The sequence below is a fragment of the Podarcis liolepis genome (assembly GCF_965112155.1).
Source record: "Podarcis liolepis genome assembly, chromosome: 1".
Taxonomy (NCBI): Eukaryota; Metazoa; Chordata; class Lepidosauria; order Squamata; family Lacertidae; genus Podarcis; species Podarcis liolepis.
This window is the reverse complement of record NC_139554.1, coordinates 43,006,069-43,033,053: the sequence shown is the minus strand read 5'-3', so window position 1 is coordinate 43,033,053 and position 26,985 is coordinate 43,006,069. Positions and strand designations below refer to the sequence as shown.

Sequence of the window (26,985 nt, the reverse complement as noted above, 5' to 3'; positions counted from 1 at the left end):
GAATGAAAATATTAATCACAAATAAATAAAAGAGGATGCTGGTGGATAGCTAACAAACAGAATAATTAGTCAAAGGTTAATAACGAAAGACAGAGCAGAATAGCTATACGTAATTAAATATTTTAATGAGAAGGCTGGGAGGGCTAGTCAAAGGAGTGAAAGGATTCCCAATTGATTTAGAGTGATGAAAGTGGGTTATAGGAAATTTATTGCAGTCATATGATTGGTCAATAGTAATCATGTGTGTAATACAGAAGTGTATAAAAGCTCTATGCCAGGCATGGCCAAACTTGGCCCTCCAGCTGTTTTGGGACTACAACTCCCATCACCCCTAGCTAACAGAACCAGTGGTCAGGGATGACCAGACTTTTAGAAGACATCTGAAGGCAGCCCTGTTTAGGGAAGCTTTTAATGTTTGATGTATCACAGTATTTTAATATTCTTTTGGAAGCCGCCCAGAGTGGCTGGGGAGGCCCAGCCAGATGGGCGGGGTATAATTAATAAATAAATTATAATTATTATTATTATTATTATTATTATTATTATTATTATTATTATTGGCATTTTAGTCCCAAAACAGCTGGAGGGCCAACTTTGGTCATGCCTGCTCTATGCAATTATACCATGTTACAGTCCTTCACTGATTTTTCATGAAGGCTGCCCCTGCATATGCTTGTACCACATAAAGGCCTAGTTGCCCTTGAAACTCCCCACCCCAGCCACAGACCCCTCCCTTTCCTTCAAAGCAGTAGTGATTTGTCCCTGTGACTGGTCCTCCCACTTTGTCTCCCTCTCGCATGCAACTGAGGTGGCAACTGCCGGGTCTGATGTGGCTATTGTATACCTCCCCACCAGTGGAAGGTACTTACAGTGCCCATTACGAGCAAGTGATGCTGTCAGGCCCCCGTTTCCCCAATGAAGGATAGAGCGGCAATTCTTAGATCGAAGCCCACCTCCAATGCTACCACCTGCCATGTCTGAAAGGCAGATTGAACACCACTGCATTCTGTGACTGAGGAACATGAGGATATTCACCCAGTCACAATCCCCAAGACTCTCCCTTGCCCTGGGAAAAGGTCGTTCGCTGCCCATCTCCTTGGGCCAGAAAAGGCAGATGATCTGACCCAGCACTCGTAGTGGCAAAGGACCTGCCTCTTGTTTTTGAACTCATTAAAGATTGCTGAAAGGCAGAATGTCAAACTGCTGGAGCCCTGCCTCCCTTGCAGTCATTACTGGAATCTGCCTAAACTGGATTTACTTACTCAGTAGCAAGCAAGGGATTGTATGTAGCACACATCTAGAGTACGCGAACCCAGGACAGGTTCAAGCTTTGAACTGAGGCATGCCTTACATAATCAAACTTACACTAAGTACAGCTTACAGATCTGGCTTTCAGGCAGTCTCCTAATCCAGACACTGACCAGGCTCAGACCTGCTTTAATCTTACGTATAATGTAAGAAAACCATATGCCCTTAAACGATATTCTGGGATTAATAGTACTGAATGCTAATCTCATTGTCTTTTATCTTTGTGCAAAGTTCAACAATGCCATATCATTAAATATATAAAAAAATGCATTAACCCATCTATTAATGATTTCAAGGATATAAAAAGGTCATTTAGTAGGAGAGGAAAGCAAAGGTGTTAGAGGGAGAAGGGAGTAAATGAATATCAGATGCAAAGCTGATGGCTATTCTCACAGAGCTTGTTTCTTTGCATAACATCTCCAGTAATTTGCTTAAAGAAAGGAGGCGTATGCTGAGTAACAACTTAATTGAACCATACTGCTGATGTCATGACAAAATGATTCACTGGCTCAATTCAGATGATCATATGCTGACTTAATAAGCCAAGACATAAACCACCTTTTTGCCACAGCATGCAGCCCCTTCGCTCCTCTCTTAATAGGAGCCACAATTAAATCAGGGAATCCCTGAATCAACCATAGTTTCCCATTTCATCCGTACCAAGAAACTATGGTTAGAAGTTTCAGAATCAAGGTATGATATTCAACCATAGGCCATAGTTTAAGATTCAGGCTTGTTCTAAAGCTTTTAACCAATCTTAAACTATGGCCTATGGTTGAATATCATACCTTGATTCTGAAACTACTAACCATAGTTTCTTGGTTCGAATGAAATGAAAAACAATGTTTACAAAGTGATTCCCTTTGTTTAATCATGGCTGACACAGAGGAAGGAGAGAAGGGGTTTCATGTGCAGGCAGTTCATTCTCTCAGCTTATTAAGAAGATATGATCACCTGAATGCTGATAAGTGTAGATTGGCAAGCTATTGTGGAAGCAAACTTAAGCCAAATATTTGGCCTTCCTTACCTCCATCACCAGAGAGTCATCGCCAGAGAGAAGAGTCCATTCATAATTCACAATACCATGGTCATCAAAACTTTCTGAACCCCTCAGCGTCACTGGCTCGTTAGGCTGCACTTTCATCTCCATCCATGCACGGGCCACAGGCGGCCGATCATCTGACAAGGGAGAGAAGCAACAACATTTTTATGTATTAATTCAAAATATATCCTGACAATCTACATACAGCACCATGCGCAGCTAACCAATAATAATACAAACTGAATAAAATCATTTTTAAAAAATCAACAAAGGATGACAGAATGCCTGGATCCAACTCTGAAGAATGAAGGGAACACACACATGACTAAAATGACATGACAGCTACAAATGTACCCCACAACCTGCAGGAGATTTTTAAAAAATGGATGCTACATTAGCGGTTTATTTAGTTTCTAAAAATATTAGACATTTTTTCAAAGTGGTGGAAGACAAGTAGCTTTAAGGACAGTAAGGGATGAGGTCAAGTAGCACTTTTGTAGCGTATTGTTGGCTCAGTGACTGTTGCCGCCATCTTGTCTACTTCCTTGCCTGTGCCCATTCTTATATGCAAATAGAAGAATAAACAGGGGAGGCTCATCCAGCAGTGGAGCACTGCCCCACTAACCTCAGTCTGCCTTTATCCAGCCCCTACCTGCCTGTCTTCTTACTTTATAAAGCTCACTGATGGTCTTTTTTGTCCTCCTTCCTCTCATTGTTGCCACTGTACAACTCAGCACAGTGGAGGATGAGGGCAAAACCATAATCCATTGGTTCTACCTCTCATTGGTTCTCGCTCCACCTGTCACAGGTGTCCATCCAACCTCTACTTAACCTCCAGGCAAAGAGTGGTATTACTACTTGATCCTACTAACTCAACAAACAGGCCCTTGAGACAGTTGCTGAAGAAGCCGGACTAATCTTTTACCTCTGAAAGTTCACTCCAGCTTTCCTATCCAATTTATCTTTAGCAATAAGGGCTGTTCATCTGGAGGGAAAGGGCCAAACCTAGTAAGCTGCAGGCAAAGACATTTGACGCCAAATGGAAATATACTGGGAAGTTTCCAGTGACCTTAAACTAGAATGAAGTGCAGCCAGTTATGCCAGAGTTTTCAATCAGCTACCTAAACGTCATTACAGAAAGTGGCCGGAACAGCAAGACTTTTTAACAACAGGCAAAGACCAGCAAGTGCTCAGGTCACACCCAAAGGATTACAATAGGTTATACCCATGCAAGCACACATCATTTCCCCAAGGTCGTTTCCCCACATGGATTGCCATGTGCTTAGAAAACTGGCAGTGGCTCTCCAAGATCTCAGGCAGTTAAAGGTTTTTCATAGCTTCTGCTACCTGACCCTTTTAACTGGAGATGCAAGGAACTGAATGGATAGAGACTACTTCCTTCTAAAACACAGGCATTGTTTCCATGGAATCCTCTGCTAAGCCAATGGAAGAAAACTCTCCAATTTATAGCAGGGGATTCTGATGCACCCACTCCCATCCTGTTTCAACAACAATATGCATGATGCTGCACTGTGGTTGTGCATTCAGACATATATATGACAGATCAGACACATGTCTCAGATGTTTTCAAATTAGAGCAAACATGACTTAATAAATGAATAGCCCCCTGAGTATGTTTATTATGCCACCTCTTCTCCCCAGAAACTCATTAGATGAGTTTCTCCATGGCGACCGGCTCTTCTCATGTCACAAAGGGAGACAATCTAACATAAAGGTGCTTTACACAGAGGTTCAAACAAAAAAAGAATCTGGAAGATCAATTATAAAACTCCCCAGCATTTTTCTGCATGTATTTCCCTTACCCCATGAAAAGCAATGGGGTGGGGCGCTGATCACAAAAATAGCCTGCAGGGAAATGATAACTACCTCCTTCCACAGTGATATATATATTTATATATTACACAGCATTTAAACACAAAACAATCCCTTACAAAATAGAAATAGCACGTAACAAAAAATAAAAAATTACATTCTGAAAGTACTTCTATATAATGTATCTAATTTATGTTTATTTATAAAAGTATCACTATACCACTTGATGTACCCCCCCACTGGACCACAAAGCCCTTTCATGTATATCAGAAACAGTTACAGTGGGCCTATTTAGGCATTAATTGGTTATTTACATGATTTTGTTTGTTTGTTACTATGTTATATCTATTTTGTGTGTTTTTATACTGCCTCAGTTCAAATTACTTACCGTATTTTTTGCCCTATAGGACGCACTTTTTCCCCTCCAAAAATGAAGGGGAAATGTGTGTGCGTCCTATGGGGCGAATGCAGGCTTCAGGAAGCTATCCGCAAGCCATGGGAGAGCTGTGCGACTTCGCGCAGCTCTCCCACAGCTTGCAGATAGCAGCCTGTTCTGGGGGCTGGGGTCGGGGGAAGCTCAGGCTTCCCCCGCCCCAGCCCCGCACCTGGGGGGGGGGAATAAACAATTTTTTCTTTATTTCCCCCCCAAAAAAACTAGGCGCACCCTATGGGCCGGTGCGCCCTATGGGGCGAAAAATACGGTATTTGTGAAAACCAGCCTGCATGATGCAAGTAGTAAGGCAATTGTTAGCTCCCTATAGATCACAGAGGACCCAGGCCCTTTTTATACTCTAGGCTGTATGGTTAGGATCACATCAAAGTCCCCATAGGTTTTTACTAGGATATCACCATGACAAGTGCACTTACTTGGCATCTGATTACATAAACCGTATGTCTCACAGTGAAGTACTCCTTCCAGAAACATACCAGGAAGGTTTATAATTGCTCCAGGGAGTACTTCACTGCAAAACATATGTGAGCATACTTCCTAATCCCCAGTGCTATTTTTCTAGAAAAATAATAATAATAATAATAATAAATTTTATTTATATCCCGCCCTCCCCAGCCGAAGCTGGGCTCAGGGCGGCTAACAACAATCAAAATAGTTCAACATTCTAAAACATTCATTATAAAATTAATTAAATCAAATTAAAATCAAATTAATGGCAACCATCAAGCAAAATTTTGTGCAGATTGCCAGAGGAGGGGGTCAGGCTGCGCCCTGACAAAAGGCCTGGTGGAACAGCTCTGTCTTGCAGGCCCTGCGGAAGGATGTCAGGTCCTGCAGGGCCCTAGTCTCTTGTGACAGAGCGTTCCACCAGATTGGAAAAGAGGTGCCAGAACTCACCATGAACACTTCCCTCGTTCTCTTAGGGCAGCTATGGCGCCCACCTGAGACATGTCAGAACCTTGTTCCAGTGATTTACACCGGGGGGGGGGGGAGGGAAGCCCTGCTAAACTCCACACTAAAACCAGGGCTAGAAAATATATCTATCCAAGCTCTAGATAGGGTGTGTGCTGAAGCAATTGCCTAACGTGGGGCATGATGGTGAGATCTTGTCTCTTTCAGAGCACCACTGCTACATGCCCAGGCTGGAAGCCATCATTCATTTGTATCACTGATATGATGCCTTCGTAGTTCATGCACATTGCACATAGTTGCTCTGGGTGAGCTTTTGGGAACTGTCGCTGGGTCAGTTTCATTTACTGTAGTACTTCAACCTTCCTCCAAGGTGTTTAAAATAAAATTTTATTCTCGCACTGTTAACAGCACCTGGGCCCTCCAGCTGAAGTCCCCAACTGCACCTTGCCCTGACCCCAGGAAGAAGGTGTTGTGCCAACTCCACCTAGGCCAGGAGGCTGCTCAGGCCAAGCAATTAAAACAGGAAATCTGTTTTTGTTTTCAAATATCTTGAAGGTTCTTTCCCTTTATTGAAATATGGAAAAAAATAAAGATCAATATCGGATATATTTTTATCAAAACTAAAACACTAATCTAAATAAAAAACGCAGAGCAGAAACAGAAGAAAAAATGAATGGGGTAAAAGAAAAAGAGGGAAATGGAGAGAAATAGAAAAGAGAACTTCTGATTCTTTATCTGCCAGCTATTTAGAGAGAATTGTTCAACACATGTACTCCAAGACAACACTCAACAAATCCACCTTTTATAAACTAACATTATCTTCAATCCTCAAACCGAGATATCATAAGTACATTTCTTTTTCATGCAAAAAACCCATAGAAAGTTTCCAATCTTTAGTAAATGTTGACAATGGTTTTTCTCTGATTAAACATGTCAATTTCACTATCTCAGCCAAGTCCAGTAATTCTAACAACCATAAAGTTCCACAGACTTTTGCTAATCATATACCCGTAAATCTCAGCAGGCTTGGGAGAACCTCTAGGTTTGCAGAAGTACCAAAAAAGAGAGTCAACCCAGACCATTGCATAACCCCCAAAACAGCTATGGCTGAGCATGCATAGTGGCCATGAAATGCTTGCTGTCTGAGTGTTGGAAAGGGGGAAAAAATGGGAAACTGGGAGGAGAAGAGGGAATGGGGGAAAAAGGAATTTTGACCAGCAAGGAGGACTCCTGTAGGCCTCATCTGTAGCTCAGTTTCAAAACTCCGCAAGCCCTGCTGCACATTGTATTGTGTTGAAGCCATCCCTGGAATCTGCCTCAACAGGACTTGCCTACTTTATTCCAGACAAAAGATTTCACTCAAGGTACATATGAAGAAAAACAAACAAAACTCATACCAATAAAATTCCTTTTTGAAAAGAGAAGACAGATTCTAAAGGTGAGTCTGGTCTTTAAGAGATTAAAGCATTCAAGCCTGAGCCATTCACCTTTTATAGAGAAAGACAACAAGCACACACAAACACACACACACACACACACACACACACACACACACACACACACAACACTTGGACCTTTGCTCGACCTGGAACTTATTTCCCCCCCAACACGGAAATTAAATGAACTGAAGGACATAATTGTACTACTGTACAAGCTTAGATCAATATTTTGGTAGTTGTATAAGTCCAGGGAGGAGTATGTAGAGTCAGTCAGTGGAAATAATAAATGTTATTAGGACCAGTTAATGTCCAAAACACAAAGCAGTTGTTGCTTTTGTAGCAAGAATCAGTTTCATGAAAAAGCCCTGGTTTGAACCCAGAACTATAATTCCCAAGGTTATGTTGGGGAAAGGATCCAAAACAGTTAGACTGGGTAAAATCTGTAGCCAAGATGCCACCGGCAAACCCCTTTACAGACGAGAACATTTGAACCAGCTTGGTTTTTGCTCTGAGACGCAGCAATATTCTGAAGTCTCTGCCTTTTGCAGTTCTGCTATCCAAGATCCTTTTAGCTGGAGATTCAAATTGGGCCTTCTGCAGCAACATGTACTCTGCCCCTGGAGATGCAGCCTCTTTCAACACCAGAGTTTCAACGAAGTCCTTTCTCTCTTTATCATGACCTACACTATACAAAAACTAACCTCGCCTCGATACATAATCCTGGTCTAACTTCCTTTATCTGCGAACTTTGATTCAAGTAAGCATTTGCCTATCATAAACACAGATCAAAGTTCAGCATCGTCCAGTTGTTCGTACTTTCTTTAGCACTGTATACATGACAAATACCTTCCGACTCTAAGCACTGCAACTCTTTTTAGTCTGTACCACTTTGGATTTTCAGGGGTTTCGCTTCCCTTGTTTTAAGGCAAACAGTATCACATTCTCTTCAGCAAATCCAAAGAAATCCAGCGGCCACATGACACTGATTTTTTTTTGACTGCTGTGAAAGTGATGTTGGCCAGTATGAGTTCTGTGCCATCGCAATGAGTGGCTTTAAGCTTTCCTGCAAAAACACTGGCAAAGGTATCAGAACACTTCATATTAATCTAAAGCAGCAGCCAACTATGTCACGGTGAGTGCTGGGACTGGGCGATATCAGCTTTGCAGCGTCGCAGTATATCACCAGCCAAACGTTGTGGTCTGGCGATATACCGCGATATTGAACAAACAAGCTGCACTGGCTGCGAGGCACCCAGTGAAATTGCCGCAGCTCTCACCGCAGGAGCTGAGACATTTTCACCCCAGCGCCTAGCGGGCTGGGACAAGGCAGCTTGTTTGTACAGCTCAGCTAGGGCACGGGAGGGCTCCCCACCACCAGTTGAGCCATCCCCGGTGTTCCTCCAGCTTGCGGATGAGCAGGGAGAGCAGCGGGGATCCCTTGCCTGGAGCCAGTGCCAGACTGGGGGACTCTGAGGGGAGCAGCAACCGCACACTCCTCAGCTAAGCAGTTAAAAGATGCAGTGGGGGGAACAAGCTGTATGGGCGCTACGCCGGTGTGGCTTTTTTCTCCCTCTGCACAGTATGAGGGTAGAGAAAGGGTCAGCAACCTAAGGCCATTGGGCCACAAGCGGCCCATGGTGGTTATTTAACCAGCCCATGGACCCCCGCCACCCGCTCAGGGAACCCTGCTTTCTGCTTGGTCAGCTCCTGTGCACCGTGCTAATCTGGCACAGAGCAGAGCGGGGACCGCCTTCCATGACGCTGGCCGGCTTCCCATTGGCTGCAGGAAGCTTCTGCAGCCAATGGGAAGCTGTGCACGCCTCCTCCGCCCCAGAAGGAGCATTTGTGCATGCATGCGCGCGCACACACACTCCGGCCCACCGTGGCATCTGTGAGACCGTGAACCGGCCCAAGCCACAAAAACTTTGCAGGCCCCTGGGGTAAAGCAACACTCGCTAGAGGAAGTCGCTAGCAGAGGGACTCAGGAGTGGTGGTGGTTTCACCAGCGATATACCGCTGAGTGAAGCCGACATCACAGTCTGCTCCTCATATCGGTCCTGGGCTATATACTGATATATCGCCCAGGCCTAGTGAGTGTTACTAAATCAAAATTAAAATCCAGACCAATCCAGGACTCACACTTTTGTCCAGTAACATTCACACTTGCTACTAATGGATGCAAGCAATCAAAAGGAAAGAGGAATTTCTGTGTCCCACCATTTATTTTTCTGGTAAATGTGAAGGGGCTAAAGTACTTTACAACAACCCTGCAAGGTAGGTTAGGCTGGATGGCAAAGTCTGTTGGGAAAACAAACGGCAAATCACTGGGCTCCACTGCAAAAACACCTTGGAAGGAAATCCCCATCTCTCTCAATAAAAGCCACTTCCCTGCATGCAAGTGCCTAGGATCAAAGTCCAAAAGTCACCAGCAGTTGCTTCTCGGGTGGTGACAGTTCTGGAGACACTTCTTCCCACCCAAGAAACTGAAAAACTGGAGGCAGGCTGTGTTTGCAAGTATTTCACAGTATTAGGAGAAGTTGCTGTTCTAAACATAGGCAAAAGTTTGAGGAGGTTATTATTCCACTCCCACTGAACTGGTTTGCCTAGACCCAGAATAAACCTATGAAGTCATAACTTAAATAGCAGGCTCTAGATTGTTGCCAGTAAACATCTTTGGGTCCTGCCCTTCCACATAAGGAAAACACAGGATTCCCATTTTATGGAGAAAACAGAACGAGCACAGCATCATCACTAAAGAGTAAAACAGCAGGCACCCAAGAATACAGTTTATGATGTATTATTCCTTAATTCTTAGCAGCCAAAAGAATCCTTAACAAAAACAATCCTTAACAGCCAAAACAAGTGGCAAGAGCTGAGGGGGCGCCAGAATTGCTCAAGAATTACAAACAAGGAGAAGAGTCTTTGGCATATTATTCCATCTAAAGATTCCAGACAAAATGCTTTTATTTCGATTCTTGCTTAGCTTCAGCACAATCATGTATCATCTTCTTCTGACTATTTTTTTTTAAAGCGGTCAGCAAACAAGTACTCAAATACCCATCTATTCCTAAAAGCAGTTTTCTCATTTGAGCAGAAAGTGTTTAGGCACATAGAATCATAGATTTGTAGAGTTGGAAGGGACCCTGAGGTTCATCTAGTCCACGGGTGTCAAACACAAGGCCCGCGGGCCGAATCCGGCCCGCCAGACCTCGTCATGTGGCCCGTGGCATCAAGGGCGAGGAAGCGAGCTTCTCGTCCTTTTTACTGGTCCCGACCCAGATTTTAGGGTCCGCACTCCAGCGGAGGCTCTCTGCCTTTCTAAAAAGTGACCCACGTGAACAGCCTTCCCTGCCTGCTTGCTTCCAACCAACGCGCCCCAACGGCGCTGCCTACTGGCCGGTCCCGCAACTTTCGCCTCCTCGCGGGCCGGACAAAGAGCCTTTCTGCTCGCTCGGTCCAGTCCGGGGCTCGCTGCGGAAGAGGCGGTCCCGCGAAGCCGAGCTCGGAGCCGGCTGCCTCCGCCCCTTGGAGCCTCCCAGGTGCGGCTGCACGAGGGGGCGGGTCATGCGCGCGGCAACTTTTGGAGCCCAAGAGAGCCGCGGAGGCTGGCAGCGAGGGCAGGGAGCGAGAGCCACGCTTGGGACACCACTCACTCACTCGCTCGGGCCGCAAATAGAGGCCACTGCGGCGCTGCAGCTGGCGAGGAGATGGCCGGGGGCGCGGGCGGCGGGGCCAGGGGCTGGCTGGGGGTGGCTCTGGTGGGTAAATAGCAGGGCCGGCAGGCGAGGAAGGGAACGGCAGAGGTGGGTGGAGAGCGGGGACCAGGCACAGATCCTGCAGCAGGCAGCGCGCCCCGGCTGGGCTGGGAGAGGCGAGGCTGCTGCCGGTTCAGCTGCGCAGAGTGGGGTGGAGGGAGGCGAGCGGGCGGGCAGTATGCCACACCGCAAAGCAGGGGCGCCTCCCACCCTGAAGAGGACTGCGCCGGCATCTGGGCAGCTGGAGCAAAGTGGGAGCCTGCCAGCAACTTGGCTGCGGGAGCCTGGCTACGAAACACCGCCCCCCTCCCCACGCCAACACATCGGCTTTCTCCGGGCCGGAGGACTTGGCGGATAGCCCCCTCCCCGGGAGCAACTGCAGCAGCTCGGGGCCCCAGCAGGACATCCTGGCCACCCGCGCCTGCAGTGCCGCTGGGGCTCCCTTGCAAGGAAGAAACTGCTGCTGCCCAAACTGCAGCTCCGTATCCTCCGACTCCTGAGTGCGGCGGCAGGGCGGGAGGAGGCAAGATTTGCTTCTGCTCTGCTCTGTTGGGACAGGCTCCTGTCTCCTCCCCATTGGAGCTCCAGCCTGCCTGGAAGCCCATCTCGTCATCTTTTTAAAAAATCATTATTATTTCTTCTTCTATTCTTATTTAAAATCGTACTGGAATAGGTATATTAAATAGTGTATAGGTTCAAGACAACACACACCAGTGCCTATGGAAAAATAACTTTGAAAAAGTCCTACAGATACAACCGGCCCTTTGAGGGTGACCAAAAAGCTGATGCGGCCCCCGATGAATTTGAGTTTGACACCCCTGATCTAGTCCAATCCCCCAAAATGCAGGGATTAATATGCAGCTGTCCCATACGGGGACCAAACCTGCAACCTTGCCATTATCAGCACCATGCTCTAACTACCAACTGAGCTAATGCCTCCCCTCCACACACACCATTTTTCACCCCAGAGCTGTTTTTGCACATCCATTTTTATTCTGGTATATAAAATCTTATGTGTGCTGATCAAAAGAATCATCATAGATCTTTCACCTGGGCCACAAGAGAGGGAAGAAGGCTAATCTCAGCGAAGGAAGCAAATCTATTTCAGTAGGGAAGGGGAGCCTATGGGCTTTCCAGAGGATGTTGGATTCCAACTCCCATCAGCCCCAGCCAGAATGGCGATGAGGGATGAAGGGAGTTCTAGTCCAACCATCCCTGGAGGGGCCACAGGTTCCTCACTCTGTTCTGTGGGATGGAACAGAGCTTCTACAGAAATTAACAGGCCACCCATGTGAGCCAAGGCACATATCGAGCTTGGGCTGTTGGATAAGGAAGAGCATGGCAATGTTACGTTGCAACCTCAGTTGTGTTTGCTGTGGTTGCATTTGACAGCTAAAAAATAAAAACAGCTAAAAAATAAAAAGCACTGTATTGGCAGTGCTTGGTGAGCTGATCATCACGAGGCTGTACAAGAGGGTGAAGGTTGCCACCATAACTGGGCAAGGCTCTAGAGAAATCATACTGGAATTATACTGGACATACCAGTTGGGGCATTTGGCCTACAGGAAGAGGAAGTAGCATGGCCCAACTGCCCATCCTTATTTTGACATTATGGAATTTGCCCATTATTACCCTTAATGTTTTGCGAGACTAACACTTTGGGAAGTGGCATGTACCAATTCTTAGAAATTATCTCTAAGGTACTCTTTAGGGCTCCAAATGCTTTGCAGTCATGATCAGATTTATCCTAGCAGCAGCCCTGTTCCCATTTTATTGATGGGGAACTGAGGATACAAGAAAGGAACCCTGCCCTGATGCATTTCTAAAGTCAGCTCACACAGGTCTCAATCCAGCCCAATGATCCACCAGCACAGAGGAGAGGACCTGTGGCCCTCCAGATGTTGGACACCAGCCCCCATCAGAAGCCGCAGCCAACATGGCCAATGGTCATGGATGATGACTATTGCAGTCCAGCAGCATCTAGAGGGCTACAGGTTTCCATCCCTACTCTAGGAGCACAGTACCATCTGGAGAACACATAAAAACAGAGAATCGTAGAGTTGGAAGGGACCCAAGCGTCATCTAGTCCAACCCCCTGCAATATAGCAACCTCTTGGCCAACGTGGGGCTTGAACCCATGACTCTGGGATTAAGAGTCTCGTGCCCTACTGACTGAGCTATCCTTCAGGTCATGCTTGATTTATATTCCGGCCTAGCCTCCTCCATTACCCATGTAGCTTATTTACTACTGCACTTCTGACCGCTATATTGCTCTTTGGGCCAATAACGTGAGAGCTAGGCACACATTACTTATGCACTGCATGCTGCAGGGGTGCAAAGCTGCTAAACCAGTGTTTCTCAAACTGGGGTCTCCAGTTGTTGTTGGACTACAACTCCCATCATCCTTGACCACTGGTCCTGCTAGCTAGGGATTATGGGAGTTGGAAACTATGGAGACCCAAATTTGAGAAACACTGTGCTAAACTGTATCATTTGAACAGTCAACTCTCCTACATTTTTGCTGTCCCCTCTCCCTCTTTGACTCTACATATCCCTTCACATTTACAATAACCTAAACACATCCAGAGAAAAAGCTTGGAGAACTGATCAAGCGGAGTGGACAACATGTATACTTGACCTGTTCCTCTTGAGACTGCATGCAGGGTTCATTACGACCAGGATGCTATTCTACATATTCTCGGCGGTCTCTGTTCCTTACTCTTTGGGTGGGGTTATATGCATTGCCTACGTCAGACAACCACACAGCCTTGCCTGCCAAAACTAAGTTTTAATGACAAGCACAGACTGAAGACAAACTTCTGTGTTTTGTCTCTTACATTCCCTCCAGCGCAGCAGAAGTCTCAGGCAGGTCATGGAGAGAAAGTGACGTAAACGAAAAAGTATCTGCCAGGTAGGTAAGTCACCTCACTGCTCAGGGGCTTTGTTAATCCGGTCTCCTAGAAACACACCTATAGTAACCTCACTCTTCCCGGGCATCCAACGGAAATGATGCACTCACTTGTCCTGTTCGAACAAGCCTTCCATTCCCCACGGGATTCCCCACCTCCTGACCTAGTTCATATGTCATAGCTACAGAATACATTTGTCTTCTGGCTCAGATCCCACCACCATTCCTTGTCAGCGGCTTCAATTGTATTTCATTTTCAAATATCTCAGTCCCACAAATCAGCCCCCAGCAAACATAAACATGCGGAGATTTTTAAAGCCACACACAAAAACAAAGCGGGAAAGAAGCAAATTAAAGCTGGAGTAGACAAAAGAATAAGCGTTTAGCTTATCTCCAAAAGCCCATCTGGATAGAATTTACAATCCTGGGTCAAAATGAAGAACAGGCACCAAGCAAACCTTCCCGGAAAGGCATTCCATAAGCTGGAAAGACCAGCAAGCGTCTATGATAGTCATTCAGAGAAGGCGCTTCAGAATATGCCCTCAACACAAGGGGAAGTTTATACAAGAGAAAGTCAAATTGGTATTACTGCGTACAGTCTCCAACTCATTCAATTTTTGTGAGCTAGTTTATTGTTAACCAATCTTCCCATCTCCTGGCTTGGAACAGTTTTTCAGCTCCCTTATAATAATTGGGTGGTGGAGGTTAAACTTCAATAACGACAAACTTTTTCCTAACACACACACATATATATGTTTCAGTGTACTGACAGGGTCTATTTACACAAACATCTACATTCCTTACTTTTTTTGGAACTGCCCCCATTAACAGATAAAGCATTAAATTTGCTTTGGTTACTATTGAGAAATCCTGCAGCAATTTTGAACGGGGAAACGTCTAATGAGTGCAGGGCAAATTGCTCTCACAGCCTTCAAAGCCATCCATGCCCATGTATTTGCCATGCCTAGCATAACGTATAGAAAGTAGGAAACCAGTGTTTTCATATACTGTATATATATCATCCACTACAACAGCTACATTTTTAAAAAATGTGGTGGACTGTTCAGGAACATCAGAAGAGAGTGCTGGATCAGGCCCACCTAGTCTGACATCCTGTTCTCACAGCAGATAACAAGATGCCTATGAAAAGCCCACAAACAAGACCTGTTATTGATGGCATCATGCACACATGACAAAACCTTTCAAAAATACCCGACATCACTATTGTGTTAACCTCCTCCTCTTTCCAGTAACAGAAAAGCATGAAACATTCTGAACAGAAGAGGAAGCAAAAATAAAAGGTCTTCCTGGCTGTGCCGAGACCTCCTTTATTAATGTTTTATTTATGCTTTTACAGTAAATTTGTACATCCAAGTGGTAAATTGGAGCTGTGACCTCCTATACAAACATAGGAAGTTGCTTTACATCAGATCAAACCTTTACCCATTGATCTTAGATCACCTTCATGCTATATATTTAAAGACGGAGCTGTTCCGCCAGGCCTTCGGGCAGGATGCAGTTTGACTTACTTTCCGTTGTATAAAACAAGCCCAAAGGAGGCCCCAACCGCTCACAGGTCCTTGTATGACCAGTGGAAACAGTTGGTCCTGGCAAGTACTCAATTCCAACCTAATAATTGCCACCTGCCCAGATTTTAACTTGTCTGAATTAATTTTAAGGTGTATTTTAATTAACTGATGTCTGTTTTTATGTATATTGTCTTGTTTTTATGATGTTAGCCGCTCTGAGCCCAGCCTCGGCCAGGATACAAATAAAATATTATTATTATTATTATTAAAGCACTATTATGCCACTTTAACAGGGAACTATAGTTCTGTGTGGGTCAGCACCCAAAACAAACGACAGTCCCCAGGATTCTCCATGACTGTCAAAATAATATAACAGTGCTTTAAATGTATGTTGTGGATGCAACCTTTGGCAATGGCTCTCCAGAGTTTCACGCACACCACCTGCTGCCTGAGCCTTTTTAAACTCAAGATGCCAGGAAGCTGCAGTTCCACCTCCAAATACAGGACCTTGCACTGTATTCTTCTCCTCCATTAAAGCACTCCTGGTTCAGCGTGAGGCAATTAGGTTCCAGGAAGGATCAGACCTAATCCCCATGAGACTCCTTGCCCTAGGTTTAGATTTCTTTGAAGACTTTGATACTTCTGTTGCCAGGCCGCAAATAGTGAGAGAACAGAAATGGAAAAAATGCTTCATGGAAGGCACATCTTTCCGTGCAATTAAATGCTTAAAGCGGCACTTTTAAAACGTTTGGACCTGCAAAGATATTTTGATAGGTGCACAATGAGCTTTTACTCAAAGCTCTCTTAGGTAATAATCCAAGATCTGAAACTCCCGTTTCCCTCCCACAAGTCTCTGGACATTCAGGAGTCAAATCATAATTAGGCCAAAGGAAAAAAGAATAGACTATGGGTATGGATTGGTACATCACATTCCCTTGACCCTTCAGCATTGTATCTGCAGATGACCTGAGTAAGGTCTGGGGTTGTGCGTATTCAAAATGTTCCCTAGGGCCTGGCACCGTGCTTCTGTCCCCAGTGAAATGTGGTAGAATCCCTTTTTACAGACTACTAGAGTAGTGCAGGACTTTGCATGCCATTTCAATGACTGTGCATGCACTGTTCTTATTTGTTGATATACTCCTTAATATTCCCCCAGAAGTTCATGTCTGCAGTCAACGGGGCTAAAAGGTTTATCACTACAACAAGGAACCTGAGTAGGGATCAGAAACAAAGTTTCCCTGGTCCAAATCCTGCACAAGTCCAAGTCATGTCCTCATTGGGAATGTCCAACCAGTTATGACACAGGGCATTCCTACAGCCTTGACTGAGTGCAAGAAGTACAGCATCACATGGGTTGTTGCAGGGGAATTATTCTTGTTGCGTAAGTCAGAGATTTTCAACCTTTTTGAGTCCACGGCTCCCTTAAGCAACTACCGCATTTTTCGTCCCATAGGACGCACCGGCCCATAGGACGCATCAAGTTTTTTGGGGGGGGAAATTATTTCCCCCCCAGGCGCTTGCGGGGCTGGCGACGGGGTCTCCCCGCCGTCAGCCTCCAAACCACTTCGGGAGACAGCGGGATGGCGGCGTTCCGCCTCCCTCTGTCCCCCGACCTTGTGGGGCTGGCGCTGGGGCTCTCCTGAAGCCTGGAGAGCGAGAGGGGTCGGTGCGCACCGACCCCTCTCGCTCTCCAGGCTTCAGCAAAAGCCTGCATTCGCCCCATAGGATGCACACACATTTCCCCTTCATTTTTGGAGGGGAAAAAGTGCGTCCTATAGGGCGAAAAATGCGGTACCTTCCTTCTGCGGCACCCCTGTGGGGCTCAGGAGCCCAGTTAGGACACCCCGTGCCCACAGAGATGGCTGCCACTCACCCCTTTTTGAACATCCTCCTCTGTGGAGTGTTCCCTCAGCCTCCTCTTCTCCTGCTGCCGCCCTTCTTGCTGCCCCCCACCCTACCCCAAAGAGAGGTGTCTTCCAGAGGCACCATTCACCTGCAGAGCTTATAGCCAGGCCTGCTGCAATAAACAGCTGCACCAGCCTTTGGGAGGCAGAGACATGAGAGGGCATCAAAGGGAGGGAGGGAAAGAAAGAGGGACAGAGGCCCGTGGCACCCCATCATTCAAGGCACCCCAGGGTGCCACGGCACACTGGCTGAAAACCACTGGGGTAAGCGATAGTCAAGCTGGCATGCAGGCTGGTTAGTTAGTGACAACTGATAAAATTACATCACTGACTACATCCAGGAGTTGCCCATAACACAACCTGAAGCTAATCACAACAACTATAGATGCATTGTTGTGGAATGGGATGTAGTTTCCTAGGCATGCAAGGCAATAGAGGAATCAAATAGTACAAGCAGATCATCTTTACTTGTAAATCTGGCAATACTCACCTGCATGCCTAATATTGCATTGTTTGTGTGTTTGGGGGCAGGAGCTATTTGCAGGAATGTTTATAAGATCAGTAACATACAAATGGTATGTGATGTGCTTGACCAATGATGATCAGATACATTTGTGCAAATTTACTGTCTCGAGTAATAATGATAAATCACAGATGCAAATTTTGAAGCAAGCTATAAAATGAATTTTTAAAGACTCCAAGTTACTAAAAAATTGAACAAGGCACTCTTTGCTAGAGTTAGTATGCAACCAAAGGCCACCTGGTCTGCAAAGTACTATAAAATATAACATATTTAGTGGGTGGAAAATGCAATCACCCTCAAACAAAAGCCCAGTCTTGAGGAAGGATACACAGGCAGCACACAAATAATGGGCAGCACATGTACATTTGTAGTGTTAGAGATCAACATGTGCAGAGAGGCCTTTAGTGGCATTTCCCCATGAGTTTACCATTCTTTTTGTTAAAGGGCTACTCTGCGTCATAATCCATGTTGCATGGGGATGTGGGATAGATGTTTTACACGGTCACAATTTGCATACGCACACAAGAAGCCACAATGTGGAAAAGTTCCATAGCTAAAGTAAACTGGAACATTCCTGTAATATTACACTTTTCCAGGAAAAAGTACAGAACTATGTTATTGATGAAGAGCCTGACTGCCTGCCACTCCTCATATTAGTTTTGTTAGAAACTGCTGCATGTATTTTGAAAGATCTTTATGTAGACATTCTACTGGAAGGCTGCCATTATAGAGAAGCAATAACAACAAACTACAGACCCTTGCCCTTCACCCCTATAACACGTTCAGTTAAATTATTCAGCCAGGATCACACAGTGAAAAGGCTGAAAGTTCTTAAGCTTTCATTTACACATTCCAGTTATGCAGCATAATCTGAGCATCTTTTTCTCACAATTAAATCCCACTAAATTCAATGGGTTTTACTCTCTGGTGGATTTTTCCAATGAGATTTCCTCCCTGTGCTTAGATTTCAGCCTTTTTAATACAGTGGTACCTCGGGTTACATGCGCTTCAGGTTACAGACTCTGCTCACCCAGAAATAGTGCTTCAGGTTAAGAACTTTGCTTCAGGATGAGAACAGAAATTGTGCTCTGGCGGCACAGCAGCAGCAGGAGGCCCCATTAGCTAAAGTGGTGCTTCAGGTTAAGAACAGTTTCAGGTTAAGAACGGACCTCCGGAACGAATTAAGTACCATATTTGTCACTCTATAAGACGCACCAGACCACAAGACGCACATAGTTTTTGGAGGAGGAAAACAAGGAAAAAAATATTCTGAATCTCAGAAGCCAGAACAGCAAGACGGATCGCTGCGCAGTGAAAGCAGCGATCCATCTTGCTGTTCTGGCTTCTGGGATAGCTATGCAGCCTGCATTCACTCCATAAGATGCACACACCTTTCCCCTTACTTTTTAAGAGGGAAAAAGTGAGTCTTATAGAGCAAAAAATACGGTACTTAACCCGGGGTACCATTGTATATGTGCTTTCCCTTCCTTTCCCCCCCCAAAAGATATTTATTAAAGTTTTTAAAATATAACAATGAAAAAAATAAAAAATAAAAAGAAACAAAATACAACATAAAAACAGTTAAAAAACAAATAATTTTCCATAATATATCTTCCTTATGCTTATTTCCCCAGACCTCCTCATACCTCCCTTCTTTGTATTCTGCTTCAATTTGTTAGTTCAGCAAATCCTTATCATTAAACTTTTACCCATTTATAAACCTTTCCCCCCCGTATCTCCTAAAGCATTACAGGAAACCCCTTGGTTTCTATCCAACATCCTTCTAACAATGTGCTTTCCCTTCCTCCTGTTGAATATTCTGGATTTATGAATTTTCAAAACAATGCTTGGCCAGAGTCTCTCTCACAAAAGCATATTAACTTTTTCCAGAACAGACCAAGGTCAACTGGTTCCACTGTTCAGTTTCCAGGGGCAGCAGATGCCTCTGGTTACTCATGATCAAGGCGTGAAGGTGGTCGCTTTCTCCTGCCATTTGTGCCCAAGAGGTATAAACTGCTCCTGGACATGGGGGCTCAACTGAGTAGTTTAAACCGCTTTGATAGACCTACACTCCATTCACTTGCCTAATCCAGGGGTCTCCAATGTAGCACCTCTTGGCACACATGCACCCTTGACACCCACAGGGTGCCCGCTCCTCCCACTGCTGAAATTAGGCTTGAAGGAAGCATTTAGCTGTAGCCAACTGAACAGGCTGTGGTGTGTACTTGGTTGTGAGGGTGGCAGCAGCTGTATAAACACATTAAACTTAAAGGGCAAAAAAGAAAGAAACCTGGGTTCGCTTCTACATACTTTCATCCTTAATTCAGACTTCGCGATATATCGGTATATTGCAATGCTCAGCTGGTAACGTATCACAATGTTGAAAATTAGACATCACCCTGTCTTACAGGGAACTGCAGTTTGTGCTGAGAACTGAACCCAAGAGGGGTGAACTACAGTTCCCAGGATTTTTTTGGGGGGGGTGTTGTGTGTGTTGTGTTACCTACCACATTTCCTCCAGTTTGTGAATAAACTCAAGGCCCCTAAACGTTGGCGACGCCTGGTCTAATCCTTTTTTCAAAAACCAGCTCCTAACTCCAGTAGAAGTCCTACTTTTCCTTGCCAGCCCTGACCCGCCTACCAGTCAGCTTTGTTTGGGTCTCTCTGGAATTCTACTATTTTTGGGGGGGTGGGAAAAATAATACTTCAGTCCACAGTAGGGCAAATCTGGACACTCCCACGAGTCACCCCAACCACAACACACACACACACACACACACACACACACATCTCCTTACCCCGATGGCCTTTCTCCCGCATGGCCACATAGGCCTCGTACACGTCCTTCTTGACATAGTTAAGGAAGCCATCCTTCCGGGCAAACTTGCAGACGAAGGCCTGCTCGTAGAGGCAGTCGAGGAGGAAGCAGCTGTGGATGCCGTCTTCCCCGTCCCCCCCGGGGACCTTCTCCACCAGAGCCAGGTTGCACTGCGGGTGCTTGCAGCAGGCCCGCACGCAGTCGCGGCCCCTCTCCACCGACGGCGAGGACAGGAAGGTGGCTCCGTTTTCCACCGAGGCGTCCGTGTCCAGGACGAACTCGGGCAAGCCGGCCGTGAAATGGGCCTGGCACCTGTCTCCGAAGGACTCTCCTTCCGCCGCCTCTTCCTGCCCGACGGCTACCAAGGCAGCCGCGACGAGCTGAAGCAGCAGCCCAGCCTGGACGTGAATCCGACGGGGGAGCATCGTGACGCAGGCGGAGCCCCTTCTGCCGCGCAGGCGGTGGATCTCCGCAGCCGAACGAGGGCGGTGCGCTTCGAGGAGCGGAAAGCAGGCAAAGCGCAGACGGGCTCGCCAAGGAGAGTCGACTGCGCCGTCGACTAGGAAAGCTGAAAGAGAGTTGTTTCCCCTCTCCTCTACTTGTGGCTCTTTAGCCCAAAGAGCATTTCTTTAAACAACTTTCCCCCCAAGATTTTTTCTTCTTTTTTAAACTCTGGCTCGCCTGTTCCCAAAAAGTCCAACTGCCGATGCGCGACGGCGACTCTTCCTTTCGGTTCCTGCTCGGAGAAATTGCGGGCGGCGGGCGCGTGTCCGGGGATCGGAAGAGTGAGGCTCCCTGGGCGCCGTCCCTTCGGTTTTGTGCGACGACTTCCTCCCTCGGACCTCTGCGATCTGTTTCCCTTTTCGGGTTTTTTTTCACTACCTGCCGACTGGTTTCAGGTGAAACTGACTCACGGGCTACGCTGCAGCCCAAGAGGGGTGTTTCCCTTCCGCGGATCTCCGATTAACTCCTTCCCCGCCGCCTGAACTTCAAGGTGCGCCCTTTAGCAAGAGCTCAGGGAGAGACAAAAGACTCCAGGTGACAGGAAGTGAAATTCAACGCCTGGACACCCAGCCCTTCCTATTTACTTTGAGCAGGCAAGAGGGAAGGGAAAGGGGAGGATGCTTAGAGGCGCGCCTTTCCCCCCAGCCGCCTCCTGTGAAAGGGAAGAGGACGGGCAGATCTGAAAGTATTTGGAAGCCCTTTCAGGCTAGGGGGAGAATGTGAAATGGAAATACTGCCCATTTCTTAGTGCCCGCTTTTCCCTGTGGAAAACGCCAGGCGAAAACGGCAGCCTTTGGCTGATTGACAACCGATGTTCTAGGAAAGGGATTATGGGTTTGTTGTTCTTAATTTTATAATTATGTATATTTTATATTGTATTTTTATGTTGTGAACCTCCCTGAGATATATCGATGAGGGGCGGGATACAATCAAAAATAAAAATAAGATGTTCCAACTGTGGTTCCCTCCCCCATTGATTTCAAATCTAAACATGACTTAACATGGGGCATTTCATCTGTGCATCTTCAAATATCCCCACACAGTGAAATGTGTGACATTGAGCAAACGTATTTATTATTTATTTACTTATTATCTGCCAAGGATTCTCTCCCATCATGTACCTCACAACAACCCTATGAGGTGGGTTTGGCTGAGAGATTATGATGGGCCCTAAGTCACCCAGTGAGCTTCAGGGCTGAGTGGGGATTTGAACTCTGATCTCCTGGTTCCTGGTCCTGCACTCAAACCGCTGCACCACACGGTTGTACTGCACAATATTATACACTGTAGAATTATTTATTTTGTCTAGTTATGTACTGTAATACCTTTTTAAAACAAACAAATTTAATTAAAGAATTTCTTAGGTTACAAAAGTACAGTGGTACCTCAGGTTACACACGCTTCAGGTTACACACTCCACTAAGCCAGAAATAGTGCTTCAGGTTAAGAACTTTGCTTCAGGATGAGAACAAAAATCGTGCTCTGGCGGCGCGGCGGCAGCAGGAGGCCCCATTAGCTAAAGTGGTGCTTCGGGTTAAGAACAGTTTCAGGTTAAGTACAGACCTCCGGAACGAATTTAGTACTTAACCTGAGGTACCACTGTATGTGCATGGTCTCTTTTTTCCCCAGGTCATGATGTCTTTTCTACAGATCAGTTACATTCAATGTGAGACTGGGAGAGGCTCCCACCCACCCAGCAACATGCCAGAAATCGTGCCACTGTACAATCCAAGTTAACAACCCAAATCCTGAGCATACAGGTGCCTAAAAGCTTGCCATAATGGTACGTCAGATGTGTTTCCCTGGGGAGGGCTGTACCAGTAATTCCTTTTTCTTAAAAAAAAAAAGCAAGATCACATGAAAAGCATATTCTTTGTTCCATGTATAAATCCTTTAAGGAGCTAGATGTGTGCTGCAGACCAGCGGACATCAGATCAGATGTGAGGAATCTTCATCCCACCAGATGTTGCTGAACTACAAAACCCATCAGCTCCCGTGGCCAGGCATGATGGGAGTTGTAGTCCAGCAACATCCAAAAAGGCAAAAGTTCGTCACACCTGCCTTAGATGTATCCTTCACTTTGCTCTGATAAAGTCAACTTTGGGTCACGTCTGTGATTCAGAATGGCGGGTGGGGAGAATAAAATTCCCCCTCCCTCTTCATCCGTAGGGCCTGTCCTGCTGAAGTATGGGAAAACCCCTAGATTCATTGCCAGCATAACTAAACTGTAGGTTCACATTCAGGGTCAGAATTCCATTGAACAGCATTTGGAGTGAGTCAACAGAGGGGGAGGGGGCTCTTGTCCTCATGTCCTGTTTCTGTGGGCTTTCCAAGGGCATCTGATTAGCTACTGCAAGAAACAGAATCCTAGATTAGATGAAACTTATCTTGATCCAGTTTTTTTGATGCTGGGAGACCAAAGCTCGCTTTTCTCTCCGTTGCTTTAGCTTAACAATGGGAAGAATCAGAGTTGATGCATCCTAGCAGGTGGGAGCCTGCAAGGCAGATATGAGCCACCCTGGCAAAACCCTCCATCCTCTGCCATTCAGCTGAGGGTAGGGAGTGCCAAGTACCTAGCGCATGGCAGTGTGGTAGCAGGAGAATTGCAGTCCCCAGATGGTGAGTGAGATGCAGCAGAAGATTCAAGGCATTGCCCATCCTCTTACCAATAGCCCCAGGCTCTTATAACAGGATCATGATGTCAACAGTTTCTGCAGATTTTGTCTCGAGACTTTATTTGGATTTGATGTAGAAGTGATTTAAAACAAAGCAAAACTGCACAGTTTGGCTGGTTGAAAGTGATGAAGGACACTTCCGCATTATGCTTCCTCAATAGCTGCCACAGTGCTTACTCCCCCTCCTCCTGCCACCCACCCCCCCCAAAAAAAAAGTAAATTGAAGAACCTCTTAAAAACCACTTTAGGATAATCACATAAAAATCAACATTGTTTGAAAAGTCAGGGAAGAGAAGACTCTGGCTTTTGTCACCCGTCAAGCAGCCTATGTACCAAGGGTGGTTTAAAGGGGTACCTGGGTAGCGTGTGGCGTTGTGGTTTAAACCAATGAGCCTCTTGGGCTTGCCAATTATTTTTTCCTGCCCTTAACCCTGAGGTCCCAGCAATGGGTTACAACAATTAAAGCACAATGTTAAAATCCGTTTGAAAGAACTTACAATCACAGAAATAAGCTGGGTCCTAAAAAATTACATCCCAAAGGTCAAAAGACAGGGCAAAGAGGGGCGTCTTCAGTGTTCACTGCGAGTTGTATGATGAAGGTGGCAGATGCACCTTTGTGGGGAGGGAATTTTGCGGCTTAAGTCTAGCTATGGAGAATGTTCTCTTCTGGAGCACCACCACCCTGAGTTTCTGAGGCTGGTGGAACAACCAAAAGGGCCCCCTCTGCAGATCTGAACACCTGAGAAGGACTATGTGGTAGGAGGGGGTCTTTCAGATATTTGGGGCCTGGGTCATTGAAACACTAATGTGAGCACCTTGAATTGGGCACGAGACAGCTGCCAATCTCTTTCGGTACATAATAGGCGAAACCTTACAGGTGAAACTTTACCTCAGCATCAAGATCTAGTAATGCAGAGGAGGCCTGTTACATTTGAATCTCTGCTTCTTGTGAAGTTGTTAGTGTCACTGGAGCCCTGCCAGAAAAGGGTGGTTACCTATTCAGAAGAACCACTACGTATTGCTTTCCAGTGCCAGAATATGTGAAAACAGGAATGACTGTGTCTTTTATTTTTCCTACTGCAGCTAGGTCAACCACTACACAATTAGCCTTAATAAGGATAAGGAGAAAGGTTGCATTTTATTAACACTCTTCCGTGAGAGGGCAGGAACAAACCCCATTTTGAATAAATCTGCTACACAGTAACCTTCTGAGAAAATACCAGAGTATTTCGATTATTGGAGTAATCGTCTTTGCTTACCTTCCTCCAACAACAACCATTTCCAAATTCACAAGGCCAGTAAAATCTATTTGTCTCCCTGCTCTAATGTGGAGAACCTGTGGCCCTCTAGATACTATAGGACTCCCACTCCCAGCAGCCCCCAACAGCATAGTCAATGGTCAGAGTCATAGATGATGGGAGTTCTAGTCCAGCAACAGGATATCCTGCACAAATGGATACTCAGAAATCTCTGTCAAGCTTGTCAGCAGTTAAAGACATGTGCAGGCAAACATTCATGTGTGTGTAATATTTGCATGCCTGAATTTTATTTAAACATGCCTTTTATTCTAGTAGAACAATGTACTAAGAACCACCAAACATAAATCAAAAGATTAATTGCTAACTCAGCCTTGTATTTATTAGCTCACCTGGTTGACATAGGTGACAAGGAATTCCATGCAGGTGAGTGAGCAGGCTGGTAAACGAGGGACCGATTTTCTCCATCCTTCCTCTGCCAGCCTTCCACATTGCTATGCTACCTAGCTATGGGACCATGCCAGAGAGCACCTCCTCCTCCTCTGTTCCAAGCATGGAAACATAGTGGGCTGGTGGGGGAAAGTTTTTGCAAACAGTTGCATGGCGTTGTTTTAACTGAGACTGGAAGAGCTGAAACTAGGACCCAGAATTGTTGCCAGCACTTGCTGCAATTGGCACCTGTCAGTTGTGATGAGACGGATCCTCTCACATTCAGCATTTTTGAAACTCTATTCACAGTTTTAGAGAAACAGATAGAATTAGTTAAAAGACGGGTGCATATTCAAGTATATACACAAGTAACTCTTTAAAAGGAAAAAATCAGTGCAATGCTACCTTTTCCATTTAGCAGTGCCCTGCGGAAAACGTACTTTTCAATTTATAAAGCATTTTGCTTAGTGGTGAAATTTATAGTCTCTAAACGCTGCTTACGATCTGGTCAATTTCATTATCCCATTGACTTGTATAAGACAATTGCAACTCAGACAGTGGGCTGAACAGTTTTCTTCCCTGAGGCAAAGGGAAAGAAAGATTGCAAAAAGAAAGTTTGTTCAATTAATTTTTTTGTCTTGTTCTTCCCTAGGTGAGCACTGGATGGAGTGCACAATTCTCTCCTCCCTTTTTATCGTCACAATAATCTCATGATGTAGGTTAGATTGACAGACAGAGCCCAAGGTTATTATTGCTTTAAAAATTGCTTATAGTGCACAGTTAAAACATTTTCATGCCATTGAAATGCACATCTGTAAAAACAACAACAACAACAGGTTTATTCAGCTATTATCTCATTAGAAAATAGTGACACAAGACACCTGATAGCTTAGGGACTGCATCAGAATTACGCTCGTACATTGTAATCAACATCCTAATCTAACAGACAGGACAAAGCTAGCCAGCAAAAGCATATTTTGAGATATATAGATAGATGACAGATAAATAGATATAGATAGATATTGTGTTATTTAAATGTATTTCTAATTGAGCTGTTTGATATGCTGAAAACTGCATAGTACTGATGCAATAAAGGGCGGTCTATGAAATATAATGAATACATAATAAACATTCTAAATAATAAAAAATAAAAGGTGGTTTCTTCTAAAATACCACTGTTGGTACCAGTGGGGCACTAAGAAAAACGTACTGACACAGAATCCAAAATATAAATATAGGCAGCTTCAGAATGTCTAGTATGCTGGCTTATCTAAGGTCAACTAATTTGTGTGTTGTCTTTTTTCTCTTAACTCTTTATTTGTTTGCAGTTTCCACATACGGTCACAAATTCTTATCAAGAATAAATACTGGGCCTATTACATTGCATGACTTTCCATGGAAACTGTCTGCCCAGAGCAGACAAAAACGCTGCCTTTCTCATATTGATCTCTGTTCTTCAGACAGGCATTGTTTTGCCTAGTGGTTAGAAAACAGAGTAACTGTTTTATTTCATAGAATCAGAGAAACAAGGAATTGTAGAGTTGGAAGAGTCCCTGATGGTCATCTAATCCAACACCCTGCAATTCAAAAATATATTGCCTGTTGGGCTCAAACCCACAACCCTGAGATTAAGAGTCTAATGTTCTACTGACTGAGCTATTCCTCTCATCCTATTGCCATATACTGTATTTTTCGCTCT

The 26,985-nt window shown here is 45.3% G+C and overlaps 1 protein-coding gene across 2 annotated transcripts in view; it reads right to left on the bottom strand.

Moving 5' to 3' along the window:
* Positions 1 to 22,023, bottom strand: part of SPINT1 (serine peptidase inhibitor, Kunitz type 1) — a 36,239-nt gene extending 14,216 nt beyond the window's left edge. The window contains exons 1-2 of one of the 2 annotated variants that reach the window (XM_083508689.1): positions 20,403 to 22,023; positions 2,336 to 2,487 (exon numbers count right to left, since the gene is read on the bottom strand). In XM_083508689.1, the coding sequence (XP_083364815.1) occupies positions 2,336 to 2,487; positions 20,403 to 20,847 (597 nt within the window). In that variant the 5' untranslated portion in view covers positions 20,848 to 22,023. The remainder of the gene's footprint in view (positions 1 to 2,335; positions 2,488 to 20,402) is intronic. The other variant, XM_083508688.1, reaches the window with a different exon arrangement.
* Positions 22,024 to 26,985: the final 4,962 nt, after the last annotated feature.